Raw genomic sequence first — 26139 nt, 5'->3', positions numbered from 1 at the left:
TGACACAGGCAGGCTTGCTCAAGAAACACAAGCACACTGCCTCACGTGGTTACTCTGCCAAAAATCACAGAGATGATCAGAGTTAAACCAGAGAAAACAAACAGCAGTGCAAACAGATGGACACAGCAATGACTGTGCAACACACAATAAACAAAGGAAGAGCACAACCATGCCCCAAACCACATCAACACCCTCCAGCAAGACCAAGGTAAGAGCGAACAAGTTTTATTCCATCTTTCAGTCATGGGTTGATGAGTCCAAGTACAGTCTCCATAGGTACCTTCATCCTCGTAACACTTACATTACCACATAAATTTATATTACCACCTGCATTTAAAAAGACAAGCAAGTGTCTGCATCATTGGCACCGTATATTTAGTAATAATCCTGTCAAACTTCTGCAAACACCGTGCTAAAGCAAACACAAAATCCATCACAAGAACAGTCAGCACGGAAATGATGCTCCACCTTGACTTCTTGATCACAGTAAGGGCATCTTTCCCTTTAACAGCAAGAGAACTTAACAACAGTCTTTTTCCTTCTCCTTCCAAGTTAAGTATAGCCCAGTAGCAAACACCTATGGCTCATGATGAAAATAAATCAGCAATCCTGACTCAGATAAAAACACGTAGCAGTCAAACTGTCTACCACTGCCTTCAGTGGGAATGTCACCTGTGCACACACTCAGCTGAACTGGCATCTCAGCAGTGGCTGCTATAGATCTCTCCAGGAAACAACTTTGGGAATATAGGCACGCTCATCCCATATGCTCTTCTCTAGCCAGCAAAATACTGTGGCCATTGAAGCCAAGGCTTACAACGTTGACTAAAAAAAGCCCTCTTTATGTGGTTTTGAAAAATAAGAGAATAATTAAATGGCTTAAAGTTCAACACAAATATTTCATGAGGGATAAAGCTTTGGTTTTCTCCTCCTCTTGATCTCCTGCCGCACTATATATTTGGTACGTGTAGAGTAGTTTTAACTACGTTCCACTCAATTCCAATCAATTTCATTCCATTCCATTCAATTTCAACAAAATTCAGCCCAATCAGCTGGTCAGGTTTGGGAGGTTTTTGTGAAATGGCATTATTAAGCACCAAAGCGATTTGCCCAGACATGGAAAAAAATTAACTGCAATCTCAATTCTAGCTACTTATTCATGCTTACCTCTTGCAGATGCTTCAAGTCAGAATTTCACCAGCGTTCAAGCTTATTTGACTGTTTCAAAACATTTACTGAACATTTGCATTCATGTCAGCATTACTGCCTGGCCACTGCTGGCTCTAATTGTTCAAAAAAATATTTGAAAACCCAGAACTACATCCAGAGTGCTTAGTGACCTCAGAACCCAAACCATGTATTTGAAAGAAAGCTAGCATGTCTTAGTTTTTATGTTGTTTGAACAGGTCCCAGGTGTTTACAAGACCTTGACAACTGCCCCAATACATAGGTCAAGTTGTAATTCATGCTTCATTCTTCAGTCTCAAACACATAATTGGCCACCACCACCAACATACCTGTGTAGGCTGCATTCTCTAAGTCGATTTTTATCACAATAAGTCAGTAGGAGGTAAGACAAAGCATCTGAACATTTTATAAACCATCAGATTTAACATACCTGACATGAAAAAATAAATACAAGGTAGAAATAAATATATTTATAGTAAAAAATAAGTGTTTTGTGTATCAATAAATAGAACAACTCAGATTCTTCTTCCAAGGTAACCCATTTGCTCTAGTAAATGAGCTTTTTAGCGACCAGGAGTGTGTTCTTCAGAAGCATTGCAACAGTCATAGGTCCTACCCCTCCCGGCACCGGAGTGATAAAGGCAGCCTTCTTCTTCACTTCTAAGAGAAAAGAGAAAAAAGCGTTGACTAAGAATGCTTCCAAACCTTTTTTCCCCACATATGCATCAAGGGCTGTGACAGGGAAGGGACCAGCCAAGGCAGAAGCTTTAGAGCAACAAGGGCAGGGATGGAATGTGGCCAGCACCAGGGCTGCGAGGTACTTCTCCTAATCTGAATGCATCACCCAGGGCTAGTTCTGGGCCAAGGCTGCACAACCTGTTCCAGCTGATCTACCTGCAGCACCTTGCCCTTTCCCCACGGCAGCACAGGCACTAATGCAGCCTGCCCTCCAACAGATGGAAGGCTAATCCCAAGGAATTCTTTTGGTAAGGGGAAATTGTCACACATGTGACCCGGCTGACCAGCTGTCCCAGGAACATCTGTGTGACATGAGGTCAGGACAAGCCCAGGAGAGCAGCATGGATGTACATCACCCCCATCTGTCAGCTGGGACACCGCACCTGCAATATCCAGGAGAGCTATGGAAGCTGGGATGCCACTCAGTAGGTAAGGAGGTGACCCCCCGAGCTCTGTGTTCCTGAGGAGCAACACACAGAGCAGGAGGTTGCTGGAACTACTGCCATCGACAGCACAGCACCAGCAGCCAAGTCACCCGGTCAGCCTCTATCCCCCACGTGACAGAGGACACACAACTGACACCAGGAATGGTTTCAAGCATCCGCACTTTTTGGTTCCCCACTACAACCTTTCTTACCCAGCTTCTCACATGCATGACACCTGTGGGGCCTTGTACTCTTCTGTGATTGGTCAGAGTACCTCAGCATTCTGCGCTCATTTTCCTTTAACGATGTTCACCTGTTTTACACAGCTGCACCCCATTAGGGATGAGGCTCAGCCACAGCCCCCTTCCCTCTGTCCCATAATCTGTTCTACAACACAAGCTATAAAGACACTGAGACCATAGAAAGAAATTTAAAACTGGAGAGGGACAAAGTATGATTCTGTTTCATTTCTTTTTCTGCTTCACACTAGAAGCAACAAAGAAAAGAGTTGTCTTCAAGAAAAAAAAAAATTCTACTTGCAAAATTCCCACTGCAATTTCAGCCATAAACACTCAGTTCCTCCACAAAATACTACTTTTTTAGATAGGTTTCACTAGGGTGCCTAGATTAAACCAGGATGCAAAGGGGCAGGTCCTCCCAAAGTACCACAAAGGAACATCTTATTGATGAATTAGCTCCAACCTTAGCCATGTTAGACTATTCAAATTCAGTGTACACCTTGAGTGCATTTAAATTAATGTGTTTGTATGAGGAAATTATATAACACAGCAATAAATCCTGGCTTGATCTTCTTACCTACTGCGCAAAATGCCATTGATCAGAATTACAGACTGTCTGCAAAGGAATTCTGCACAACTTTGTAGGGACTCACCTCGTTAATACTGAGAGTCAGGGTTTTTTTAGGGCACCTCCATGAGGGGTTTTTCTGTTTGTTAGTTTGGAACTTTTTTTGGCTTGCTTAGTAATAACTTCTTGGTAAATCATTCCCCACTTACAGAAGCTTTGCTTTTTCAAAGGCATACACGGAGGAGACAACAGAGCAAGCACAAGTGACACAAACACATGCAATTCCACTGAAGTCCCTACAGAGCAGACTCTGCCTGGCTATGAGAAGAGATTAGGAGACTGAAAAGTAGGCATCTGGCTTTGGAACAAACAAGATCACTTGCTACTGCTTTGAGTGTATTTTACTTGAATCTCTGGAATCTACGTGGTGCTTACCTGACAGGAGTAAGATCTCAAAAAAAGAAATATTACAAAAGAATTTGAAAAATTGGACATTGGGGGTTTTGGGAAATGAGATTCACTAGATTTGAGGAGCCAGACATAAATTAAATCCATAAAATGCTGTCTGAACCTCCCCCATGGCAGGGAACTCACAAGAGCATTGCCAAGTTAACAGCAAATACCTCACCCAACTAAAGAAGATCAACCCTCATTGAGGAGTGCTGGTAAATACAACCAGGAGGGTTTTAATTATCCTGATGACTGGCACCACCAGATATACTGCTAAAATACATGGAAAGGAAATCAGGGTACTATGCGGTTTTTCTTCAGATGTAAAATTGAACAAATTATTACGATGTCATACGACAGTTGTTTCTCAATATTCTGAAACACAAAGAATTAACCTTTTTAATAGTCATGCTATTTTGAAGTACCTACCACTTCAAAATGGTGCCTAGAGTTAATAGAGTTACTATAAATTCAGATTAATGTCATAATTATTGAAATGTACCCACATTTGAAGAAAACACGGCCATTCACACAGAAAACACTGTAGGCACTTGAAACTGAAATATGTTTGTTTCCATGGCAATGTTACCTACCTCCTTTTGTGTGGTGTTATTCAAACTACTCCCACCTTACCTACAAGGAGGTCAGCCTACAGCCAGACTGTGCCTTTCCATAGATTTCCTCAAGAAAGCCTTCGAGTGCCTGTCAGGTACAGCATGCATTGCCTGTGGTGTTAGTAGCCCTACCCAGCAGGAAACACACAGTGCACTGTTTTCCCAAGTTGTTGGGGAATTCCTCTGCCCATATCCTACCATTATGGAAATACCTGTGGGTAGGCATGGTAGAAGCCAAATTTCTTGTCAGTTAACATAAAACCACCCAGATAGCTTATGCACAAAAGCTGATCCAGATTTTTGAGCACACAACAGGCGTCTGTGCTGGGGAAATCACCATCTGATAAGTTCCCATTGGTAAGAGTAAACACAGATATGGTGAGTGCAATTTTCCAAGATGAATGCCAGTGACCAAAGGGGGAAGATAGCTAGGCCTCAAAAACGTCAGTAGACTTTCCTGGTCAAGTGAAATAGGCCAAAGCACAGTTCTCAGACACCATGTCAATGTGTGACTGATCTCATGTAGGCAGGTGAGGTGCTGTGCTGCCAGTTCCATCAGGTCCTGCTTCTGCTTCTCAGGAATGAAGTAACTTAGTCCACAGCTCTACTCCTGCTTTCTCCAGATGGATGCTGGTCTCTCAGACCTTCCCCTGACAATCTGGAAAATGCAAATTAGATGCCTATGGGGGAGGAGCTGCTATTTTGCAGCTTCTGTAGAACCTTGAAATCTTCCTTTGATTCTTCAGAAGAAATGAAACGTAGATTGTTTCCTTGAAAAACAGGATCCACTGCTTTGGAGACAGCCCTTCATTCCTAGGTTCCTTTAAAGCTGAGGACATCACACACCTAATAGGGTTAATCACACAAACCAATGGCAAGTCTCAACCTGAAGGCAGTTCTGGGTCTTGTGCATCTGCATTAAGTGATGCAGAGTAATTCCTGCCTAAGCACTGTTTCCACACGGCTTTACGAGTCCCTGTAAAGATACACCAGATTCCTGCATCCCTACCCAAGTGTGGAATCATGTGCTCAGCAGCCACACCAGATATCCCATGTTCTGCCCCACACACTCAGGGATTCTTCTCACTTTGCACTGTGGGATACCAAACAGCAAGCATCTACCCAATTTCTCAGAGTTCCTCCTTCTTCTCATCCTCGTTTCTCATACTGCAGCTATTTCAACTGCAATATAAAGGAATTCTGGTGCAGTACTGTAATTCTAACAGTGTGTGTATCAGTAACACCCCTGAACAACACCCTCTTCTGTGTAGGACAATCTTGACTGGCCATGCAGCAGCTCACTGACCCCAGTTAGGCAGCAGTCTTCTGGCTTCTGTCACAGCCTAACACCAACCTTCTGATTCATTCCTTGCAGTCATGGAACACAACAGGCAATGGACAGGCAATAAAGTCTGCAGGGCAGCAATATGGCAACGTGATCACATGGACTGGGCTCTTCTTCATGGCAAAATAAATGCCAGCTCTTTGAAATAAACTGACCAAGGAATTCACCAGAGCTGTAGCAAAAGCACCTGGAACATCCACATTCTGTTTTTGTGACCACTGTTTGGGAAAGCTGCACAGGGAGTTAATTTGGAAAGGACTCAAGGAGAGAGGAGCAGCCTATAGCCAGGCAGGTATCCCAATGAACGTAGAGAGGCAGCAAACACCATCAGATGCAGCAGCTGTCACAGAGGCCAGGCTTCCTGCACACTGCTGCCCAGGCACAGCTGAAGGATCACCACTTCCACTAATTAATTAGATTTGAAGATCGTGGTGGGCAATCGCATTCAGAGAAAAAGCATAATATAGGCCCATCACCTTGGACCACAATCAGTTGTTGGGGCTATCTTCTGCTCTTCAGCGCTGGGAATTCCTCCCTGCCCATGGTGGCACCAATTCTCCACAATCTCTTTCACACTGTCCAGTCAAAGAACACTTCTCATGTGTGAAGCCACTCAGATCACAACTATGTCAACTAACAAATATCTCACAAAAAGGATTTCTTTTCTACATAGGCATCTAATGAAAACTCAACAATCAGCACTGCTGTTTGTCAAAAATCTGGAAGGAATCGTAAAGAAATACAAGCAACCTTGCTTTCATTGGTATTTCCAGTTCCACTTGCAAAGGTGAGCTACTACTGTGGAGCCTTATTACCCTGCTCTACCAGTTACTCCTGGAAATGATGCTCCACCCAAAAGAGCTGTTTCAGCTAAATGTACCTGGTCCTCATAGCCCTCCTCCTCCCTTGGCATTATAGTTGTGGCAACAAAAGCGTATAAAACAGGGCCAAGTGCACCCACACGTGCACTACACGGCTCAGAGAAACACATCTCCCTTTCTGTCTCCCTTTCTGCTGCCCGAAAACAGCTGAAATGGCACCAGGGATCACACAGGGATGCCACTGCTTCTCCTCCTTCCTGGCACTTCACTCTTCCGTGTGAGGCTTCCAGAAGGCAGGACAGCCACTCCTGAGAGCACAGAAGTCATAACATGAACAGGGACTCTCCACATGCTGCAGTGGTTTTACATGGAGAGCTGCACAAACAGTTCAATATATCCCTGCAGTATCAGGCTGGGTATCTCAGTGCTGGGCAGCTGATCTCCACATGCACAGAGTTCTCCTGTCTTGCTCTTTTAGATACCTTGGAACTGCACAGTCAACTACTCCAGACCAAGCCATTACTGGTTTCTGATGTGGATGCAGTTTGGAGCGTCAAAATAAAGAGGTCATGTGGAGAAATGGGAAATCACAAATACTGTTCACTAAAGGCATTCTGTTATTTTCACAAATTTGTATGCTGAATTTAACAATGAAAGACACAAATCAGAAGAGTTGAAATGCATCCTTTTGTTGTTAAAGAGATACAAATAACCTCTACTCCGTCACTTAGCTTGCAGAGATTAGAGGATGGGATCCAAGTAGAGCAAGATAAGCAACTGAATCAAAACACTTTCCATCCACCTAATAAAATAAATTTCCACTACAGCAATGTTTCAGCCAGATGACATAGTGAAGGAAGACATTTCCATCTATTTCTATTTTTGTAAATGAAATTTGAACTCTGCCTGCCCACTTAAGCCCCTCTCTCTCCACAGCTGAGCTTTTCTCCTAAAGAAGAGGATGAAGAGACAAAAGATACTGATGGGCTGTGTGATGCTACACAGGTGCCACATGTCAAGCCAGCCATTTATGTGCCTGGCCTCAATCTGCAAAAACCATTTTCATTCAGGCTTAAATACAGATTCAGCCAAGTGATCAAAGAGGGGAAAAGGATAAAGTTATTTGCTACACAAACATGCTGGCTTGTTCCACTTCCTAACTGCCAGATCAAGTACTTGCCAAGGGTGGTTTACTTGCTAGTCTTCAGAACTGTATACACTGGGATGTTTTTTGTTGTTGTTAAAGATTTAGTGAAACTTTCACCGATACCAATGAACCAACAACAACTTCCCTTTGGCAATGCACAGAGAAATGCTACTTGTAACTCCAGTGGCATAATCCAAGCTGAAGTTCCTCCCTCTTTTTTGGATCTTCCCTCCCCCCAGGTGAAATCTTGAGAACAACCCACAGCAGACATGATGAGACAGATACAGCGCATTGCTGAAACTCTGAATCACTCCTTGCCACTGAATCTACACCTTTATTGCAGACACAAGGTCCCGTGTTTGAGGAGAAACAAACAAGAAGGATGCAGGTTCACCTTTCTCAAAGTTACAGCTTCTGTACTCCCCTACCTGCTAAAGCTAACCAAACACCTGGAAATTCTCTGTACTTTAGTTCAGCTCGGAAAACAGAAAATGGAGCCCTTTATTTGTGATTCCACAAATCCAGGCAGAAAAAGAAAAAAAAAATTTCAAGCTGTCCTCGAAAAGATTTGTTTTCCTGGAGCTCTGTTTCACACATCCAGTTACACATTTCCAAACACATTCCAAGACAGTCGCTCAGCTACACTCATGCAGCTAATTTCACAGACTTTAACAGACAGGTAACAGGCATGATGAATAAAAGCAGCAGGGAACTAAGGGAGTGATGTAATTAGAAATACACACAGCTGGCTCAAACCATTCTGAATATAATTAAGCTTTGAAACATTATGCCAGCCAAGATGTTAATAACTGAAAAAAAACCTGTGGGTGATTTTCATACTTATCAAAACAAGGAACTGTTGAGAACCATTAATAATGTGGGTAAATGCTGTCTAAGCTTCCCACACTCAACACTGCCAATAGGTGCAACAATCCTGCTATTCCTGTCTGGAGCTCCTCCAGAGCACTTACATTGTGAACTTGCTCTGCAACAAATTAAACATAAAAAGATCAATATGTAACAAAAATTTTTATCTGCTATGCTTGCCAGGACCAAGATGTTAAACACTTTTAGATGAACCCTCATTAAACTTAGCATAAAGGGTATTTCTACAGCCAAGTTAACATTTTCACAGACAAGTGTAGAGGAAGAGTGCAAAAGGAGGCTTTGAGAAGCTGTGGTTTAATAAGAGTTGCTATGAACAGCAGAAGACCCTATGCTTGAGAAAAGGCAGAAATTGTTTTCATTGATGGCTTTTCAAACATGTCACAAACATAAAAAATGAAAGGAACTGGACACAAGCACCCTCCACACCACTGCCAGAAGAGCTCATCTGTATCTCTTAGGGGTTGCTGGTACTGTAATTAAAAGTAGCATAGCACTTTATCTCCTAATTAACAAACCATTTTTAATAGCACATACCCATGTTCTTATTTAAGTAAATAAGTCAGAAAACATTCCTGAAAACATGGTCTCATTTGAGACACTGCCTAGTCCAAAAATCTATGATGAGTGAATCCTATGAACTTCAATATATTTATAGAACAGATTTATATGAAGAGCGTTTCACTGACCTTCAAAGTCCACATCCCCAACTAATTTGGTTTTTCCTGTAAGAGGATCGTGGATATGGTTGATGCCTACATCAATCACAGCTGCACCTTCTTTGACCATATCGGCTGTAATCAACTTTGGGATACCTGGAACCATAAACACATTTCATTACCCTGGCCAGGTAATCTGAGGTTATCACTTTTGAGTGATATCAAGGGGCGTGCATGCACAGCTCTGCATGCACAAAATACAATTCTACAGCGTTGGATATTTCCTGATACACCCCACACTGAATTCAACCATTCCTCAATGGCACACAGTTTGTTACTACTACTTGAGAAAAGAGGGGAAAAAAAAACCCCACCAACAACATCCCACCAGAATTTGTGCCATGGGATTGGTTTTGGGTCAACAAACACACTCAGCCAGTAAGCAATTTGAACTGCTACAGTAATCCCAGATGACAACACTGATCTTCCACAAGGACAACACACCATGTCTTGCTCTTTAGAGCAATTTGGGAGACCTCTGCACTTGACCTGGGAGGCCCAGCCTGGGCATTGCACATCTTATGGGCTTCATCTCTGTGGTGTCCTGGAGTAGGAGTTTTTTGCTATTAAGAAATTCCAGCTCAAACGGGCACAAAAAGCCACCACAGCTTTTTCACATGTCCCTTATTTCTCCAGCACATTTAAATGTGAAGCTTCTTGATACTCATCATGAATATGTGCTTCAGTCAGGACCCAGCAAACCTAAAAGGTCATTTCAAAGTCCAGCTAATAAAACATATCCATGGCCCTATGACTCCTGTCAGGAATTTCTTCCCTACCATGCAACCACCAGCTTTCAGTAGTGGGAATTTCGAAACTAAATATTACAACTCACCTTGCTTCTTAAGCAACTCCATTACCTTTTTGTTCTGAGAGCAATGTTAGAGTACCTCCAAAAAGGGAGTCTGAAGTCCCCTCTCCCCACCAAAGCATCTTTCTCTCAGGTGGGGAGAAGGCAAAAAGGAAAAGAAACCCAATCCATACGGGCTGAAACTGCAGTTTTTTGGAGGGAAGCACTGGTGTACAAGGCTCTGGCTCGATGTGCAGTGCTGGAGCACTGACACAGAGTCATTTGGATACAGACACTACCAGGACACTCCTTGCTCTCCATTTCTCACTCCCCCATAAGACACCCGCTTGAAACTCTGCTTCTCATGTTGAGCAAGCCAAGATCTCCAACTCCTTCCTAGCCTGAATGATAACATCTGGCTGCATCTCCTTCATTCCCCCTCTGATGTAATCCATGGCAACCTGGCTGGTAATTGGATAATGCCTCAGCCTTATGGGGGTAAATGATCTGTGTGTGATAGGGCTGGAAGCATATTAATGGAAGCTGCACAGTTACACGCTTTGTAAAATGGTTTGATAGTAAGCCAAATACCTAATAGCAACAAATGAACTAACCCCCAAACCAAATGAGCATATCTAGCTATTTAAGCCTACTTTACATACCAAGTAGGAAGGGATAAACATTAGGGGAGGTTTTCCTAAAATGCACTGACTGAAGAAAATGGAAAAACCTTTCATTGGCAATTTTTTCAGAAAACAATGAGCGACATTTCAAACAAAGGAAAAACAAGGCCCTACCTAATCTGAGTTTAGGTGCAAGAATTGTGAATTTCCAAGGAAGCCAACCAGAATAAAGGTTCTGACCAACCAGCACGTCCTACACAAGAAGGCCACAGATTATGTCCTGAGGGACAGAGCAAGCAGTCCAAGCAGAAGTTCATCTGGCATTTGTCACAGTCACTACTTTTCCTTTTTATCCCCTCTCCAAAGGTAGCAGGCAGATGAGCCGTGTTTCTCTCAGCAGACTGGAATTCCCAGACAGCAGGAGCAGAAAGCTGACTGATTCAAGAGTGCTGCTGCTTCCATCACAGCCCTGCCTGTCCTGAGGTGGCTCTAGGAGCACCGCTGGGTAAAGCTGCACTTACTGCCATGGGGCTGGACTGATGGCAAAAAAACCAGACTGCATGGGAAGCCTGTACAGGCAGGGATTGCAGGCCAAGATGGGTAACCCCTTCAGTGACATACAAAGTGTCAGGTGTGCTTAACAGCAAACACAATGCTTTAGATAGAAACCCAAAAGCTGGGTGGTATTGAAAGAGATTTCAGGGAGGGGTAGGCTGGACAAGAGCAGCACTGTTGGAACGTAAGATACAAGGAGTCAAGTAGGAACAAGAAGGAGGGAATAAACTGCATCGATAGTTGCAATCCAAATAATCAGGAAAATTGGTGCCCTAAGCCTGGGGGCAAATGAGAGACAGCGCACAGAGCCAATCCTTCTCACATTCAGGAGTAATAGAGAAAAGAAGCACCTGATTTGAAGTGTTACCAAAACTATGAATGCAAGCGAACAGGAAAGCACTCAGAGGTGGAGCCCCAGATTAGAAGGGACTCACTGCAACAAGTCACCAATCAGGAGCCAGGATGCAGATGGCTCTAGTAAAAGTAGCACACAGGAAAAGGAACCTTGGTCTTCCATGCAGGCACACGCAAAAACAGCTCTTTTCCATTTGTACATCCTGTGCAGTGGCCTAAAAAAAGGAGCTGTAAAAGCAGCTGTTCCAACCTGGCAAGGTACAAGGTGCAAGAAAGATAATACTCACTGAACAGATCACCCATTTCCGGGGAGTGTGTGATCCCAGAGGTAAAATGGGCACAGTTCTCATGTAACAAGTGGAAGCTTGGAGTGATTCCACCTTTCTAAAACACAACTTTCCCCAGAGCAATACACAGGGGCAGGGCTGTGCGCTGTTTGCACAACCTAGCCCTGGGTTTTTTCATCATTCCAAGTATATCTCAAGTTGTGTAATGAGTGTTTTATCACGCTCCTGTTACAAATCATACAAGGAAAATAATGGGAAAGGTAAACATGGCTAAATGGTTACTGGACCATTTAACTCCAAGCACAAACAATGACAAACCATGTTCAACACAGAAATCAGAAGCAAAGATTAAACTGGAAGCAGTGAATTTGGATGCAAAGTTACTGGTTTATTTCCAGTTAGCATACCACTGCTGTTCTTAATTCACAGTGGTGAATTCTGATCAGGCCCACAGTTGAACAATTAGATATGGGACAAATAAGTTGTTTCTTGATCCTGGCCTGCCTTAGTAAAGAGGCAGTGAAGTTAAACCCTAAAGAAAAGGGCATCTCACTTCAATAGGAAGTGACAAGCTTTAGACAGGTACCTGTTCATCTAGAAAATACATAACAAAATCTTGGGTATTGGGGATGAGAAAGAGGGGGAAAGAAAGCAGAGCAGAGGAAAGACAATCCTCTTGTAGTCCTACAAAGAGGTACAAAAGCAGGATGATATCCCTGAGCCACAAAGGGACTCAGAATTTTACCAAGGTTATACTAAGTTGGGTCACTCGATTTTTAAAAATTAATTTGTATTTCTATATGTATTACCTGTAAACAAATAACAAAGGCTGCTTAGAAGCAGAGTTCTGCTTGTTTCCTTGGGATAGATGAGTTAAACTCCAAGTATTTCAGTTAACATTGCTCTAAGAGTACAGTCACTGATCTTTCAGACCCCTTTCTCTTGACAAGATAATGGCACAAGATAAAAAACACCAGCCATTACTAACATAGGGTACCCAAACCTCCAGTTAATTTGGCAAGGTCAGCTTTAATTCTAACAGCAGGAGAATGATACCATGGTCTTATGAATGAAGACTCCAGCTGATGTAAAGAAACCCTCCTGTCAAAATTTACATGACTCATGATTTTTCCATGGCACAGAGAATGTTTTAATTTACATAATTACACCTGTATAAACTATGCACGGACTGGTTCCCAATCTTGAGTTCACTCCGAAGTCTCCCTAAGGGAAAGGTGTCACATGTGATGAGAACCAGTTTATGAGTCTGCAAATGTGAAAGGCAAGAACAAAGAGCCAAATCACTTGCCCTTCCTACAGTGAGAAATCCTACCCACTGCAATATCCTCAGCGAGCGCTGATTATTCAGTGAAATGTGAAACAGCCAGTGCCACAGACACAGACTGCAAAGTCCTTTTTTTAGGTTTGAAATGCTGCAATCAGAGCATTCACACCAAGCAGTATTACCTGCAGCAACTATTACTATGTCAGCAAGCTGTGTATGGATCTTGAGCTGCTCTTTCGGGGTGTATCTGTGAGTAATGGTCACTGTAGCATCACCTGAAACAGAAGGGAAAAACCATTATTGTCAGATATAAGACGCTATAAAAAGCCCAGCATTTACCTTCAGGCACAAATTACTTACTTTGGTACATTAACAACAGAACAGATGATCAGATTTGTCTTGGGATGTGACTTTTAAATCAGCATAGGCAGAACAGTCACAACACTTGCTGCTCACACATATGAAAAAACATTTGCTATTAACAATTCTTCCAGGACGAATTAATTTACATTCTGTGGACTCAACTCCCTTCCATGGGAAGGGAAAACCCTCCATAGCTTCATTACATTCAGTGGAACTCCACAAAGCAAACCCAGCACAGAATCCAGTGTCTGTTTTATCAAGCCTGGTGTGTAGAAGGTGCCACAAGACTCAGCTGTCGACCACACACAAAAGCTTCAATACAAGACCACCAGCAGAAGCCCAAGAAGCACACACCCTTCTGCTCCTGCGGAATGAACTCTCCTGGTAAGACATGAAAAACCCTTGTGCTGTTTGATGGAGATACATCTTATTAACTCTCTCAGGCATCTCATCTTCAACCTTTCTGCTCCCTGGCTTCACTGCTCTCTCCCTCTTCTTCAGGCTCTACAGTACACATCATCTCCCCAAAGACAAGCAGATCCAAACATTTGCAGATCATGACAACAAAAAAGTACAGGCTAAAAATCATAGTCTTCCAACACCTGCTTTCAGCAAAAGAAGTATGTCTTGCCCAAAACCACAATCATTACTCAGCATAAAGGTTGAGAAAAACCAATGGATACAATCCAAAGTTCCAAGGTTATCTCTGAGGACAAAAGTGGCACTCATTTGCTTCTAAGATTTTAGTGAGGAACATGTCTGTAGTCAGCTCCTGAAACAAATTAATTGCTTTCACTACCAAAAAGGAAAGGAGAAAAAAAAAAGGGTGGGGGGAAGCACACCCCTACCTTGAGAATAGCAGCTCAGAAGCTTACAGACACCTCAGAAAGGGGAGGTTTTCCATTTATTTGGGATCACGCCCAAACAGAAAATAAACAACTATTTTTACACTGCTACTTCTGCTGAAAGAAGAGGAATGTATTTAACAATTAGGAATATATTTGACAATTAAGATTCCACATCATACTCCAAAGCCAATTCCCTAGCTTATGAAACAGAGATAATCTCTTGACCTGCCTACACAGAACATTATTTATTTTGGAAGGGGTTCACATAGCTTTTCCATCTGATCAGATATTGCCACCTGCAGGACATGAGTGTAGGTACATATGAAACATCACAAATTATGACAGTCCCCAACTTTTAATTTTTGTTCATCACCTAGAAAGAAAAGCAACCAAAATGCATAACAAAAAAAGGAAGAGTAATACCATATACACCCACCCCTTGCATGATTTCTCAGTTTTAAAAAAATTTATCAAACCAACCCAGTTGATGAAAAAACTCTTTCACGACTGATAACCTGAGAAAGTTTTTTCAGCATCTCACTGCAGGTCTTCTCTGGTCCCTATCCTGCTGAGTTCAAAAAACAAAAAAAAGCTGAAACGATGGCCTGGTCTCCCTTCCTTTCCATGTGCCACCCAGGCCAATCTCTTGCTGCTCACAGCAGAAGCAGAAATTGAACCCAAGTGCAGAAGCTGAAGCAGATGTTCAGGGAGAGCCCCATCTGTGAGTCAGGGAGGCAAACTCCACCAGATCACACCAAATACAGAAGTACTTGCATCATGTACACAGCACACAGACAACACCAGCTCATTATCAGAGAACTACGTGTTCCTTTGTTTTCTCATTGCCAGCTGCTTTATTCTGTGTGCCAACACTCAGTATTAGAGTTTTCCAGTCTGCTACCTGAAAAACCAATCCATTTCCTCAGATTGGGCAAAGATAACTTCAGTGAGTTACCTCTTTGTGTCTCTAGGCTCCAGAGGAGCAAGGGCCTATCTGCCCATTCTTCTGTCCCTACACCACATATGAGACATACTTGGAAGCATTGGCAATGCCAGCAAGCAGGGTTTCAAGGGAAGTCTTCTGACATGCCAGGAACCAAAACATCAGCAGAAGACCAGGAAGCACCACAAAAATTTCATGGACTGGCCCCCCAAAACAAACTGCACTACCAGACAGTCAAACAGGAATTAGAAACCCAGGATACAAGAAAAACTGAGTCACGGATCCAATCCACTCAAAAGCTGGAAGCTACAAACAGTATTTAGTTACAGCTAAAAAGTGCCCATGCAGCTGCTGAGGGTTTTGCAACAATCTACTGAAAGCATCACAGGTCACTAGGTCTCCTCATTTCCAGGTGGTAAACGTGTAAGTAGCTCCTAACATGACCTTGTGTTCCACCAAGCCTACTTCAAACATCAGCTACACTGCCAATAACAAATGTCACCCAACATTTGCAGCAAATGGCAAAAATGCCACTAATTTCCGTGGGAATGAGGATGAGACCAGAACTATGCACCAATGGTAATTACAATCCAGGCACAGAGAAGTTCCACATAGCAACTTTCCCACAGAGGCTGAGTGGAAAAACCAACTCTATGATTAGTATAAAGCTTTTAGTGTTTTAGTACAATAATAACAGATTTCACTCCAGTCCAATTAAACAGGCCTGGGCTTAAATGTCCATGTTTACCTCATTTGTGCACGCCACCACGGCAGTTCCTAACATCAAAATGAAGTTGCAAAAGGGCAGCATTCTATCTAAATTATATTTGTTTTAATTCCTACAGCACAATTACAGCAGCACACGTAGGCTTCTCTAATTAGAATTACTTAAAAATATTTCCACCACAGCACTCAATTTCCAGGGGGATATAAACTGCACTGCAGAAACACCCCCCAGGCCAACAAGTAATGGTGGTACTCACGCTGAAGAATTCCTTGCTTGGTCGTTCAGGTACTTTCATAAGCAACACCTCACAGACACAGCACAACTCAAGGGTCATGCCACACCTTCTTGTTTATTCATACATAAATGTGTGTGTGTGCATGTATAAATACATGTGTGCTCACCTATGTATGACCAACAAAATCGATACTGAACAAGCACCAGGGTAAGGCTTTTAAACAGCTAGATGGTAAAACCATCACCAGAGCCTCTGTAGCTCTTTAAAGCCTCACTGCCAGTACTACCCTCAGGGATGAGTAGAAATCATAGCTGTTTCAAATAGAGGAGGAGGTGATGACTTAACACCAGAAAAAGTCAAGTCCAGAAACTGCTCTCCTGAGAATAAGGCAGGAAATGTGTTCGCAAATCTATTTTCTTGGTCTGGCTGCAAGCCTTCACAGGTGTCAAAAGTTTCTCTTTAATCTGAGTCCTCTAGCCAGCTTTATTTTCAGGACTCCACGAATGGAAACATTGTGACAACATTCCTGGACTTACCTCCAGGCCTTTCGTGCTCTCCATCAGTATGTAAAAGCATTGAAATGGGCATTCCAACATTTTTGGATCTTCCGGCTACAAGAACATTTTTCCCAAATGTTTGTATTCCTTGCAGGAAAAAAAAAGAAATAACAAGTTAAATTCCAGTACTTTGATATATCTAAACCTTTCTTCTCAATCCCCATGACACACCACAATTATTTGTGGTTGTGGACTGCTGACATCAACATGACTTGAAAATCCACAAGGCTGAATTTGAGAGATGGATCTACAAAACAACTTTCAGCTTTCACCTCGGAGAAAGAAAACTGACAGCTCATTCAGGGTACCTGAATCACCCATACTAAAAAGGCTTAATTTCCCTGCTCCAGCCACAAAGGGAAGCACTTATGTCTACCAGTAAGAACATGTACATTCTAAATAAAAAAATTACAACTATTGAACACATGCTTTTTTTTATCCCCTTCCTGAAGTACTGAATTAAGTGCTCCCACTTTTTGTTCTTGATTTCCCCCTTCTCTACAAGAACTCACGCACCCCATCTTCTATTTGACAAATAGAACAACAGCACAGAAAATTGTGAAAAAAACTGTGAAACCCAGTTACTGAAGTTTTCCACCAAATACTTGTGTCTACACTTAAATAATTCAGATTAATGCTCTAAGTGCTTGTTCTTCAGTCAGCCCAAAGCACTTAGAGAACCCTGCCCTCTTAGCCCACACCTGAGCTCTTCCCTTGTTCACCTCCCAGGATAAGAGGAGCTCCAGGAGAGGAGAGTCCCTTACCTGTCCGTTTTATGATCTCCCAGACGGCAGCAGCGGTGGCAGGGATGATGGAAGGCTGATCGAGACACAGCCGCCCGATGTTCATGATATGGAACCCATCCACATCCTTCTCAGGGACGACGGCGTTGCACACCGTCCGCTCGTCTATGTGATCTAGGAGACACACAGCCCTCAGCTACAGCCCTTCCCTTCTCAGGGGCCATCAGTGCATCATCTCACAGCCCAGACCTGGCCTGGGTCATCCATTACTGCTCTTGATTGAACCAGCTACACTCCTCTTAAAGGCAGTTTCACCTTTTCAAACAGTTTACTGAAGATTAGGTTAAGACATTTGTCACAGTGTTGATACAACACATTCTGACAAAATATGAGAGCCCAGTAGCAGCTGAGAATGAGGACGGTAACTAAGAAATATTTAAATAAGTCACTTCTGCAACCTATAATTCTTAAACATGAAGTGGCTCAAAAACCCCAAAACCACAGAGGAACAGTTATATGTATTTCCCTGGTTTCTAAGGCCACAGAGGATACAGGAGGTAATTTTTAAACAAAATCATGGAAATCTCAAGCTGTAGTAACTTTGAAGGTCTACCTTTCCTTTTCCAACAACACTTTTTTTTAGTCAACTGTTAAATCAGTAGGACCAAAACATATCCTGCCTCATTAGAAAACCAAGAATACACCAAACTGGTTGATATTGGTGAACTTAAAACACTGAATATGGCTTACATGGCATTGCCTGCACATAATTTTGTATTCATATGTACTCATACTAAATATTTTTCACATGCACTAATGATACAGGACAGCTCTGAAACTGCTTAAAGCTTATACTGCAGAAACATTAGTACTGATTCCAAAAAAAAATGTGTTTGCCAGACCTCCCCCTGCAGAGTTACAAACCTAAGCATAAACCTGGAATACATAACTCCCCAGAGGAACAGCTCCACAAAACATCCCATACTAACCCAAAAAGCAAACTGTGCTTAATTACTGACCCACAGCCTGCTGAGAGCCCCAAAATGGCACTGACTGACCCACAGCCTGCAGTAAGCCAGGCCTGTTGAAAGGTTTTGTCTGGGAGAGAGCCAAGCTGACCCCCAGAGTGGGTAGATGGGGAGAGAGCCACTGACCCTCTGTGGGTTAAGGAGCAGTTTGTTACTGAACCTCCTAGGAATTTGGTTGTTCCTCCCCAGCACAACTAAGAGTGAACTAAAGTACCTTCCCTAACCCTGACAAGTAGGCTGGGGCTTTATCATTTCCATCTCATACCAATTGCTCTTTGCCCCCCTTCCAGGACCCATTCCAGCCACAACCTGAACACAATTGTGCAACTGTGTGGTAAGATGTCCCAGTGTCTGAGTCAGAGAGCACTACAGGAGGCTTAAAAAAACCAAATAAAGGAAAATAAGCATCAATAAGGAAATTCAGATGCTGCCAGTAAAATATTTAAGAGATATAAACAGGATGTTTTAATGTAGTAGGTTTCTGTGGTTTTCCATTAAAAGGAGCTAGATAATTAAAAGATAAGCATGCTGTAAAACTGAAAGCATGGTTATCTCCTGTTAAAAGATTTCCAATTAGAAAACCCCTAGAGTAAAACCAGGCTGCTATGATTTACAGTTTAATTCTACATTTTATGATGAGAACAAGTTTACTTTTGAATCTTAATGAGAAAAGACTGCAGAAATTAATATATTAAACACACTGATGAACAAGTCTCTCAGAACTGAAACTTGCCTCACAGAGACTGAAAGCAACCATAACCCTTTTTTCAGGGTCAAAACCTGGGAATTAAAAAAGAAAACAAAGCCAAGGAAGAAATTTGGAGTAACCTATTAAATGGCTTTTGCAAAAGAGAGCTTTTTACCCTTAGGCAAGTTAGTTGTTCTTCCAACACAAACTTGGCAGCCATGCTTTGCCTTGTGCCTGGGATGAGCAGAACACTGCTCTGAAAAACACCTCCTCCACAGTCTTTAGCTTCCCAAAACCAGACAGATAATGGACACAATTATGATAAAGGAAACAACAAAAAAACCATCATGCTTTACATGGATATTTTCAACATTCAAAACTGATTTGCAGAATTCCAGACCAGGGTTTACAGTACTGGGAGGGAATGCAGCTGCACAGCTGGGGACAAGTAAGCTGTGAGCCAGAGAAGAAGCTCCCACATGCCTTCTCAATTTCCAGATGAACAAAATAATTCCTTAATTACCTTACTGTCAGTCTCATAAAACATGAGCTGATAGCCATACCAAATTCCTTGCTGTCATTACAAGCCACTCACCAGGCCAAGTTAGTCTCTGCACTCCTCTCTTTTTTCGGCTGAAGTTGCAAGACTACATTGGGCACCACTGGCCAAGCATTTGCCCACAGAGAAACTCCTAGTAACACAACAACTGCCTCTGGGGCTGGCACATGGAAAATAAAGACTGGTTTTCTAGAGGGAATACTATCGAAAATAATGTAGCACAAAAGAACTTGAAAAAACACTGCATGGATTTTCATTTTTTGCCTCAAATATATTAATATTTTCTGTCCGTCTCCCAGGCAATTCGAACCAACACAAAGGAAAAGCTCTAGAAAACAAATCACAAGAAATGCACTCAGAAAGTGCACAGAAAATAACTTCTCCTGAGGCAAAGATTACAATCCTCAAAGTTAAGTTGCCCCAGCTTACAACAGTGCAACAGAACAGAGATATTTCTGCTTGCCTTTTTAACCCAATGTTGATCAAAAGCTACACTTTGTGTGGTTTACTGCCAAAAAGCCCCAAAGCCCACCCAACATGCTCAATTCTGGAATAAGGAGCCCCCACTGATGGAGTTTTCACAACTTCTGGGCTTGGTCTTCTTCCAACAATTCAAATAAAATTTGGAAAATGAGCTAGCTTAGCTTTTGGCCCTTTAATTTATTAAGTCCCTTGAAGAAAAAAAAACAGTTATCTGAGTTATCTTGTTAGAGAACTACATTATAACTCATGGAAAGCGCTCACTGAATACTTCCAGCTCATGACAAATTGCACATTTTACTTTACTAAATAGACACTGCAATATTGACAAAGTGCTGCTATGGATTAATTGCTCTACAGCTTTTCCTAACCCAAGCAGCAGCCATGCCTGTCTGATAGGTTGGAGGGAGGCTAATTAGTCTTCATGAAGTTATTGTGACAGGTGTGTCACTTCTTGGGAGCAATCTCCAACCCATTTTAGGAATAACCCTTACTTAAGGATTGCAGCACTTCAGTGCAGAAGCATCAAACATTTCAACTGACACAGCTAGAATTATCATCAGGCTATTTTTCTTTCCTCATGTTGTCCAGGTTCAAACTGCCTACATTTTGAGACTGAAAGCTCTGAACCGTGCACTGATGAAAGCAGCCTTTAGTGACCTGATATCCTCCTCATAAAAGCATTTCCATGGGTGGTACCCTCACCATTCCCCTGACCACCCTCACCAGCAAGACCTCCCATTTTTGGGGAACACTGGGAGTCCAGTGTATGAGCCTGCTCCCTTTGCTACAGGCTTCATTCCTTGATGGGAATCATCAGGCAGGATGATTCCCATCCCCGGGCTGCTGGTGCTCCATCTTCTGCAGTTCTCATGGCTGCAGTTAAACTTGATTATAGTTACATCACCTGCTGCTGCAAACCTCTGTCATTGGGAGAGATGTTCCTCCAAAGGAAACTGTCCACATTCCATCAGCTCCTACCTTGAATGCCAGGACGTGGCTCCAGACTTGTGTTATACTTCCACCTTGTGGCAATTTTATTTCAGTACACTCGGGCAGCTTCCGTGTATCACCTAGTGCAAACCCTCCTCATCATGAGCACTGCTGTTTATTACAAACACAACCAAAGCATTTTTCCCTCCATAACTCTCAGTTTGGCTGGTTTTATAGATAAAAAATATTTTCAGTTTAGTTCTTTATTTCTCTGCAAGCTTTATCACTGCAAAAATACCACTTGGCCGCTACTCCCCGGTGATATTTCAGTGAGATTTTATTATAAATTAAGGGAAGGTAAATAAAACTCCTAAAAATTTAGTCAAGGCTTTTAGGACCTTCACACAATGTCCACTGGGAACATTAGGGCCAGCAATGAAAACATAAATGATTAATGTTTAAGGCAAAACCTGGAATCACTATGAGAAAGACTATAGCAGCACCTGCTACATATCATGATGTTGCATGACATAGAGGATGAAAGCATGGAATTCAAGGCAAACCAGAGCAAAACCCCCAAAAAATAAAGACGATTAAGCTGGATAAATTATGTGAAATGCCTTGAAACACCACTGTGACAGATCACTAAAAAAGGCAAGCTATACATATGAAATTACCCTCAGGATTTGTTATTTTCTTTAAAATGAACTGCATATTCAACAAAAATAAACCTCAGCTAACCCTTCATTATGCAGGTCCTCTTTCAAAAGTTTCATTTGACCCTAAGGTACACTTGCAACCCAGAACTATTAAACTCTTCCCTCTTATATGGACTGTATATGAGGAGTGGGACCAAGATGTCACACACCTGGGAGAGGTAGCTGAACTAATAAACCACTAACTCTGGAATCCTTGTTGAGTTTTGCTGTCATATCCAAGAGCTCTTCCTGTGAAATGTCTTTAGGCCTCAGTATGATCTCACTAGAAATGCCTGATAAAAACAAAAGATAGAAGACATATCAGAACAAGGCTACACAGCGATCAGCTTAGTCATTTAGTCCAAAAATCTGCCTGATTCTTAAGAACCATTTCCAAACAATATTTTAAGATGCAAAATGAAACTTACAACTCCCATTCAAATCACATTAAAATTACTTTCTTCCTACATCTATGCAATTCCTTAGTTCCATCAGAGAAAACATGGAAGAAATCAGTGCAAAAATTAATTGAGACATTAAGGGGATTCCTTCTGGTTTATTTTTTTTCTCCTTAAAGCTTACCAAAGGAACACTTGTATGACATACCCACAGCTGCAGCTGCCTTTATCTTGTTCCTGACATAGATGTGACTGGCTGAATTGTCTCCTACCAATATGACAGCAAGGTGAGGCCTCTGGTTCCCAGCAGATATCCACAATTCCACATCCCTTCGAACTTCTTTCAACACCTGGTGCGCCAGCTTCGTCCCTGAGATAACAGTTGCTTCATCACTATAAAGATAAAAAGACACATGATATTTAGGGCTAAAATTGCAGCAGGAGGAAGACACCTTCAAGTGTGGCATCTACCATTTGGAACACTGCCAAATGTTTGGATTTATATGGGGGTGTTTTAAATATTACTGCAAAAACATTAACACACTACAAATCTGCATGGGAAGAGAAGTGCTTTCCCACATGTCGCAGCTGAGACGGCCACAACACACAAAGTACCACCACACCACTTCAGAAGGCTTTAAGCATTCACCCACACAGAGCAACACCACAGCTCTTCAGAAAGCTGCAAAGGTCTGCTCTTTCTTGTTAAACCTTTTATACCCTCACAGTTCATACAGGGCACCTGTGCACCCTCTGCTCCCTGTGGTGATTGGTCAGTGCCCGCGGGCACTCCGTGGCTCGTTACCTTCAACAAGGGTCACCTGCTGCTCACAGCTGTATCCAGTCAGGGATGAGGCTCGGCAGCCCCACTCCCAATGCCACAAACTGCGTGCCTACATCCACTCTCTTACCTGAAGAGCGTGGATGTGCCATCAGTGCACTTGGAAGAGGAGCTCACTGGAAGAGCCACAACTCACTTCCCAGCACATACAGCCAGCCACGTAAACGTACATGAACCCCTGCAGCTTGGAATAAAATATAAGCATGTTCTTATGCCAACAGGTTTTACTGGTTTAAGGATATTTACCCACTTCCCTCTGCAAATTTCCCTAAAGATTGATTTGACGTAGCGTTATTTACACTATTTTTTGTCCAAGCCTCAATGATACATTTCTCCTATTTCTTAGCTGATGGGGAGTCAGTAAATAGCACTTCTCACCTCTGTGAAATATCAAAATAGCAAATACTGAAATATGTTGATGCTTCTTAGGTTTAGAACCTAAATAAGTCCTTTGATGGATATGTCACATGAGAACTGCATGAACAAATAAATCACTGCCTATACAGAAAGCTTACACTGCAGCAGGCTATTCAAGACATTGAAACAAAGTCATGAATAATTATTATTGTAAATTTTACGCACATCAAAACATTGACCAGGTGTTGGTCAATGACAGGTTTAATGATAGATTTCTGACAGGTTTCATGACCAAGTTAAATGACAGACTTAAGATGTCTTACTGCACCATCCTGTCCCACTGTTATCCCACCCACCCAGGGATGCTCTTACTCTGAACCCAGCATGGATTTACCACAGAAAATTCTTGTTTATGGACCCGGTGACTTGCAGGCCATGACACAAAGCAAGATCTGCACTGTTATTTTTGATCAATTTGTACTCTAAAAGCCTGAGATCACATCCAGCATAACCACAGGACAAGTCCCACACCACTTAAAAACCTCTGGAAAATTATTGGTGCAGCGACATCGACGTTTTGCAGAACTGGAAAAAACAGTTACTAGCAACACAGCACAGAAGTAGGATATGCACTGGTCCAGAAATACAGCTGTTTCTCCCAAAACTGGCAGAATCAATTCTCAATACACAGAACATCCAAGGGGTCAGATGCTTATTTCAATGGCTGTCCAGCTCACTCACATCTCTTCATTCTTGAAATCACAAAGACAGTGCTCTCAGCATTGGCACTTGTGCTGAATCTCTGTAGTCAGCTTTCAGCCAGGTCTTAACACAATTACATGTAAATGAAAAGGTTCATAAGCAGGAGCTCAGAGAGACCCTCCCATGCACACCCAGGCAAGAGCTCAGAGCTGCAGTGCCGCAAAACCAACACCACAATCCCTTTGCAGACAGTGTAATAAATTAAACACAGGGGTGATTATTGTCAGGACACTGATCCCTAGTGCACCAAGCATGCCCTGTTTGCCAACAAACAATGAATATACACAGTAATTCTGTACAAATCCCCTGACAGGCTCTTTAGGGTACCAGGAGCAAGCAAACTCGCAGATTCCCCTCAGGGAGGGGGCAGGAAGGTCACATTGCGAGAGTTTCTTCAATTCCAAGGGCACCGCTTAAATCCCCGATGGATCACCAAGGCCAGGGCCACGGCCCGCTCGCCCCCCGCTCTCCCCCTGGTTATTCCACGTTTGCCCGGGAAGAACCGTAGAACTCAGCGGGGATCGGAGGGCATCCACCCCGAAGGGCGATAGCAGGGGGCCCGAGCCCGCCGATCCCTCAGGCGTTTCCCGCCCTTGGACCCTCCGCGCCGTGAGGGGTACGAGGATGAGGAGGAGGATGAGAAGGAGGGAGGAGGAGAATGACGAGGAAAAAGCTCCGATCGGCGCAAGGTACCTGGCGGCGCTGCGAGGGAAGCTGCTGGTGCTGCGAGCGAGGGTTCGCCACCGCCTCAGGGGCGCCCAGCCCGGGCGCAGCAGCGCGGCAGACGAGGAGGAGGCTGCGGAGGAGAGGGACAAGGCTGCTGTGGCCGCCGCCATTTCGGTCGGCCCCCACCGACGGAAGCGGCGCCGCAACCAAGCGACGGCAGGCGGGGCCACGGCCGGCACCGGGATCGCGGCCAGAGAGGGCGGAGCTCAGGGACGGGCGGAGCTGAGGCAGGGCAGGGCGGATGCCGGAGCACGGTCGGCGTGACAGGGACTCCGAGCCTCAGGTCACCCCTGTCGGCGTGACAGGGACAGCAGGAGCCGCGCAAACGATGCCCCAAGCACGGGCTTGGCTGCAGCCTTTGGCTCCGGTGAGCTGCGGCTCCCGTGGCAATTTGGGGTGGGCAGACACAGAGCGCCACGGAGAGGCATCACCGCTGCCCCTCGTAGTTATTCCGCGCATCCCCGGCTTTTCTAAGGGGGAAGTCTCAGGGACCTGCTTGCAGCTTACATTTTGGTGACTTCTGTCACGTTCAATGGCAGATTTTATAGAAAAAAATGGTCTGTGCACAGTGGAAGGAGAAAATAAACCAAGATCTGAAATACCTTTTAAAAAGCATGCCAAAATAATTACAGCACCCTCGCCTGCCTACTGACAGCGGCGAAATAAATTCCTTTATAGAGCTGGGAAAAGCTTTGGAAAGATGTGTCAACTCAGTGAGGCTTCATGTTCGGCTATGATCCTGGCAAGGTTTTTGGCGAATTAAATGTTTCCAAAAGCAATGCGACTCAGGTGCTTCCACCGACAGTGCGCATGCTGCGTTTTAATGGCTTGCCCTTTCTAAAATATTATTCTTATCAAATTATACCCTAGATAAAAACACCCCATTGTCCCCCCGCCCCTCAGCTCCGCCCGTCCCTCAGTATCTCACCCGGTCCTTCTGCTTGTCCGGGCCCTTCCCCTCGTCGCTTGGTTGAGACACCGATTCCACCTGTGCGGTCCGGCTGACGTGGCTCCGGACACCTCAGGGCTCTTCTCCTAAGGCTCCGCGCCGCTCCTCCCGGCTGAGGGGCTGGCCAACCTTCCTTCGCCTTCCTCCCGGAGCCCCGGGCCCGCCCGCAGCGCCAGCAGCGCCCCTCGCAGCGCCGCCGGCTTCGCGGTGCCCACCCCGGGGTTCTGCTCCTCGCTCCTTCCTCCTCACCCTCCTCATCCTCCCCGTCCCC

General features: G+C 43.6%; 1 protein-coding gene across 3 annotated transcripts; it reads right to left on the bottom strand.

Annotated features, from left to right (window-relative positions):
- Nucleotides 1-209: 209 nt before the first annotated feature.
- MTHFD2L (methylenetetrahydrofolate dehydrogenase (NADP+ dependent) 2 like) lies at nt 210-25953 on the bottom strand. Of its 3 annotated transcripts, none has more exons than XM_050973366.1 (8): nt 25848-25953; nt 22418-22626; nt 22006-22128; nt 17471-17623; nt 16686-16793; nt 13216-13308; nt 9110-9235; nt 210-1848 (listed from the first exon to the last, which is right to left on the bottom strand). In XM_050973366.1, exons 2-8 carry the CDS (start codon nt 22437-22439, stop codon nt 1736-1738), a joined length of 738 nt encoding a protein of 245 aa, XP_050829323.1. In that variant the 5' UTR covers nt 22440-22626; nt 25848-25953; the 3' UTR covers nt 210-1735. The 3 variants fall into 3 exon arrangements, with proteins under 3 accessions (XP_050829323.1, XP_050829322.1, XP_009096768.1); XM_050973365.1 differs by lacking the exon at nt 25848-25953 and adding an exon at nt 24887-25064; XM_009098520.4 differs by lacking the exon at nt 25848-25953 and adding an exon at nt 24887-25064 and having other exon boundaries at nt 22442-22626.
- Between the last annotated feature and the right edge of the window lie 186 nt (nt 25954-26139).

Source organism: Serinus canaria, chromosome 4 (assembly GCF_022539315.1).
Source record: "Serinus canaria isolate serCan28SL12 chromosome 4, serCan2020, whole genome shotgun sequence".
NCBI classification, from domain to species: Eukaryota; Metazoa; Chordata; class Aves; order Passeriformes; family Fringillidae; genus Serinus; species Serinus canaria.
This window is presented reverse-complemented; position numbering and strand designations above follow the sequence as displayed.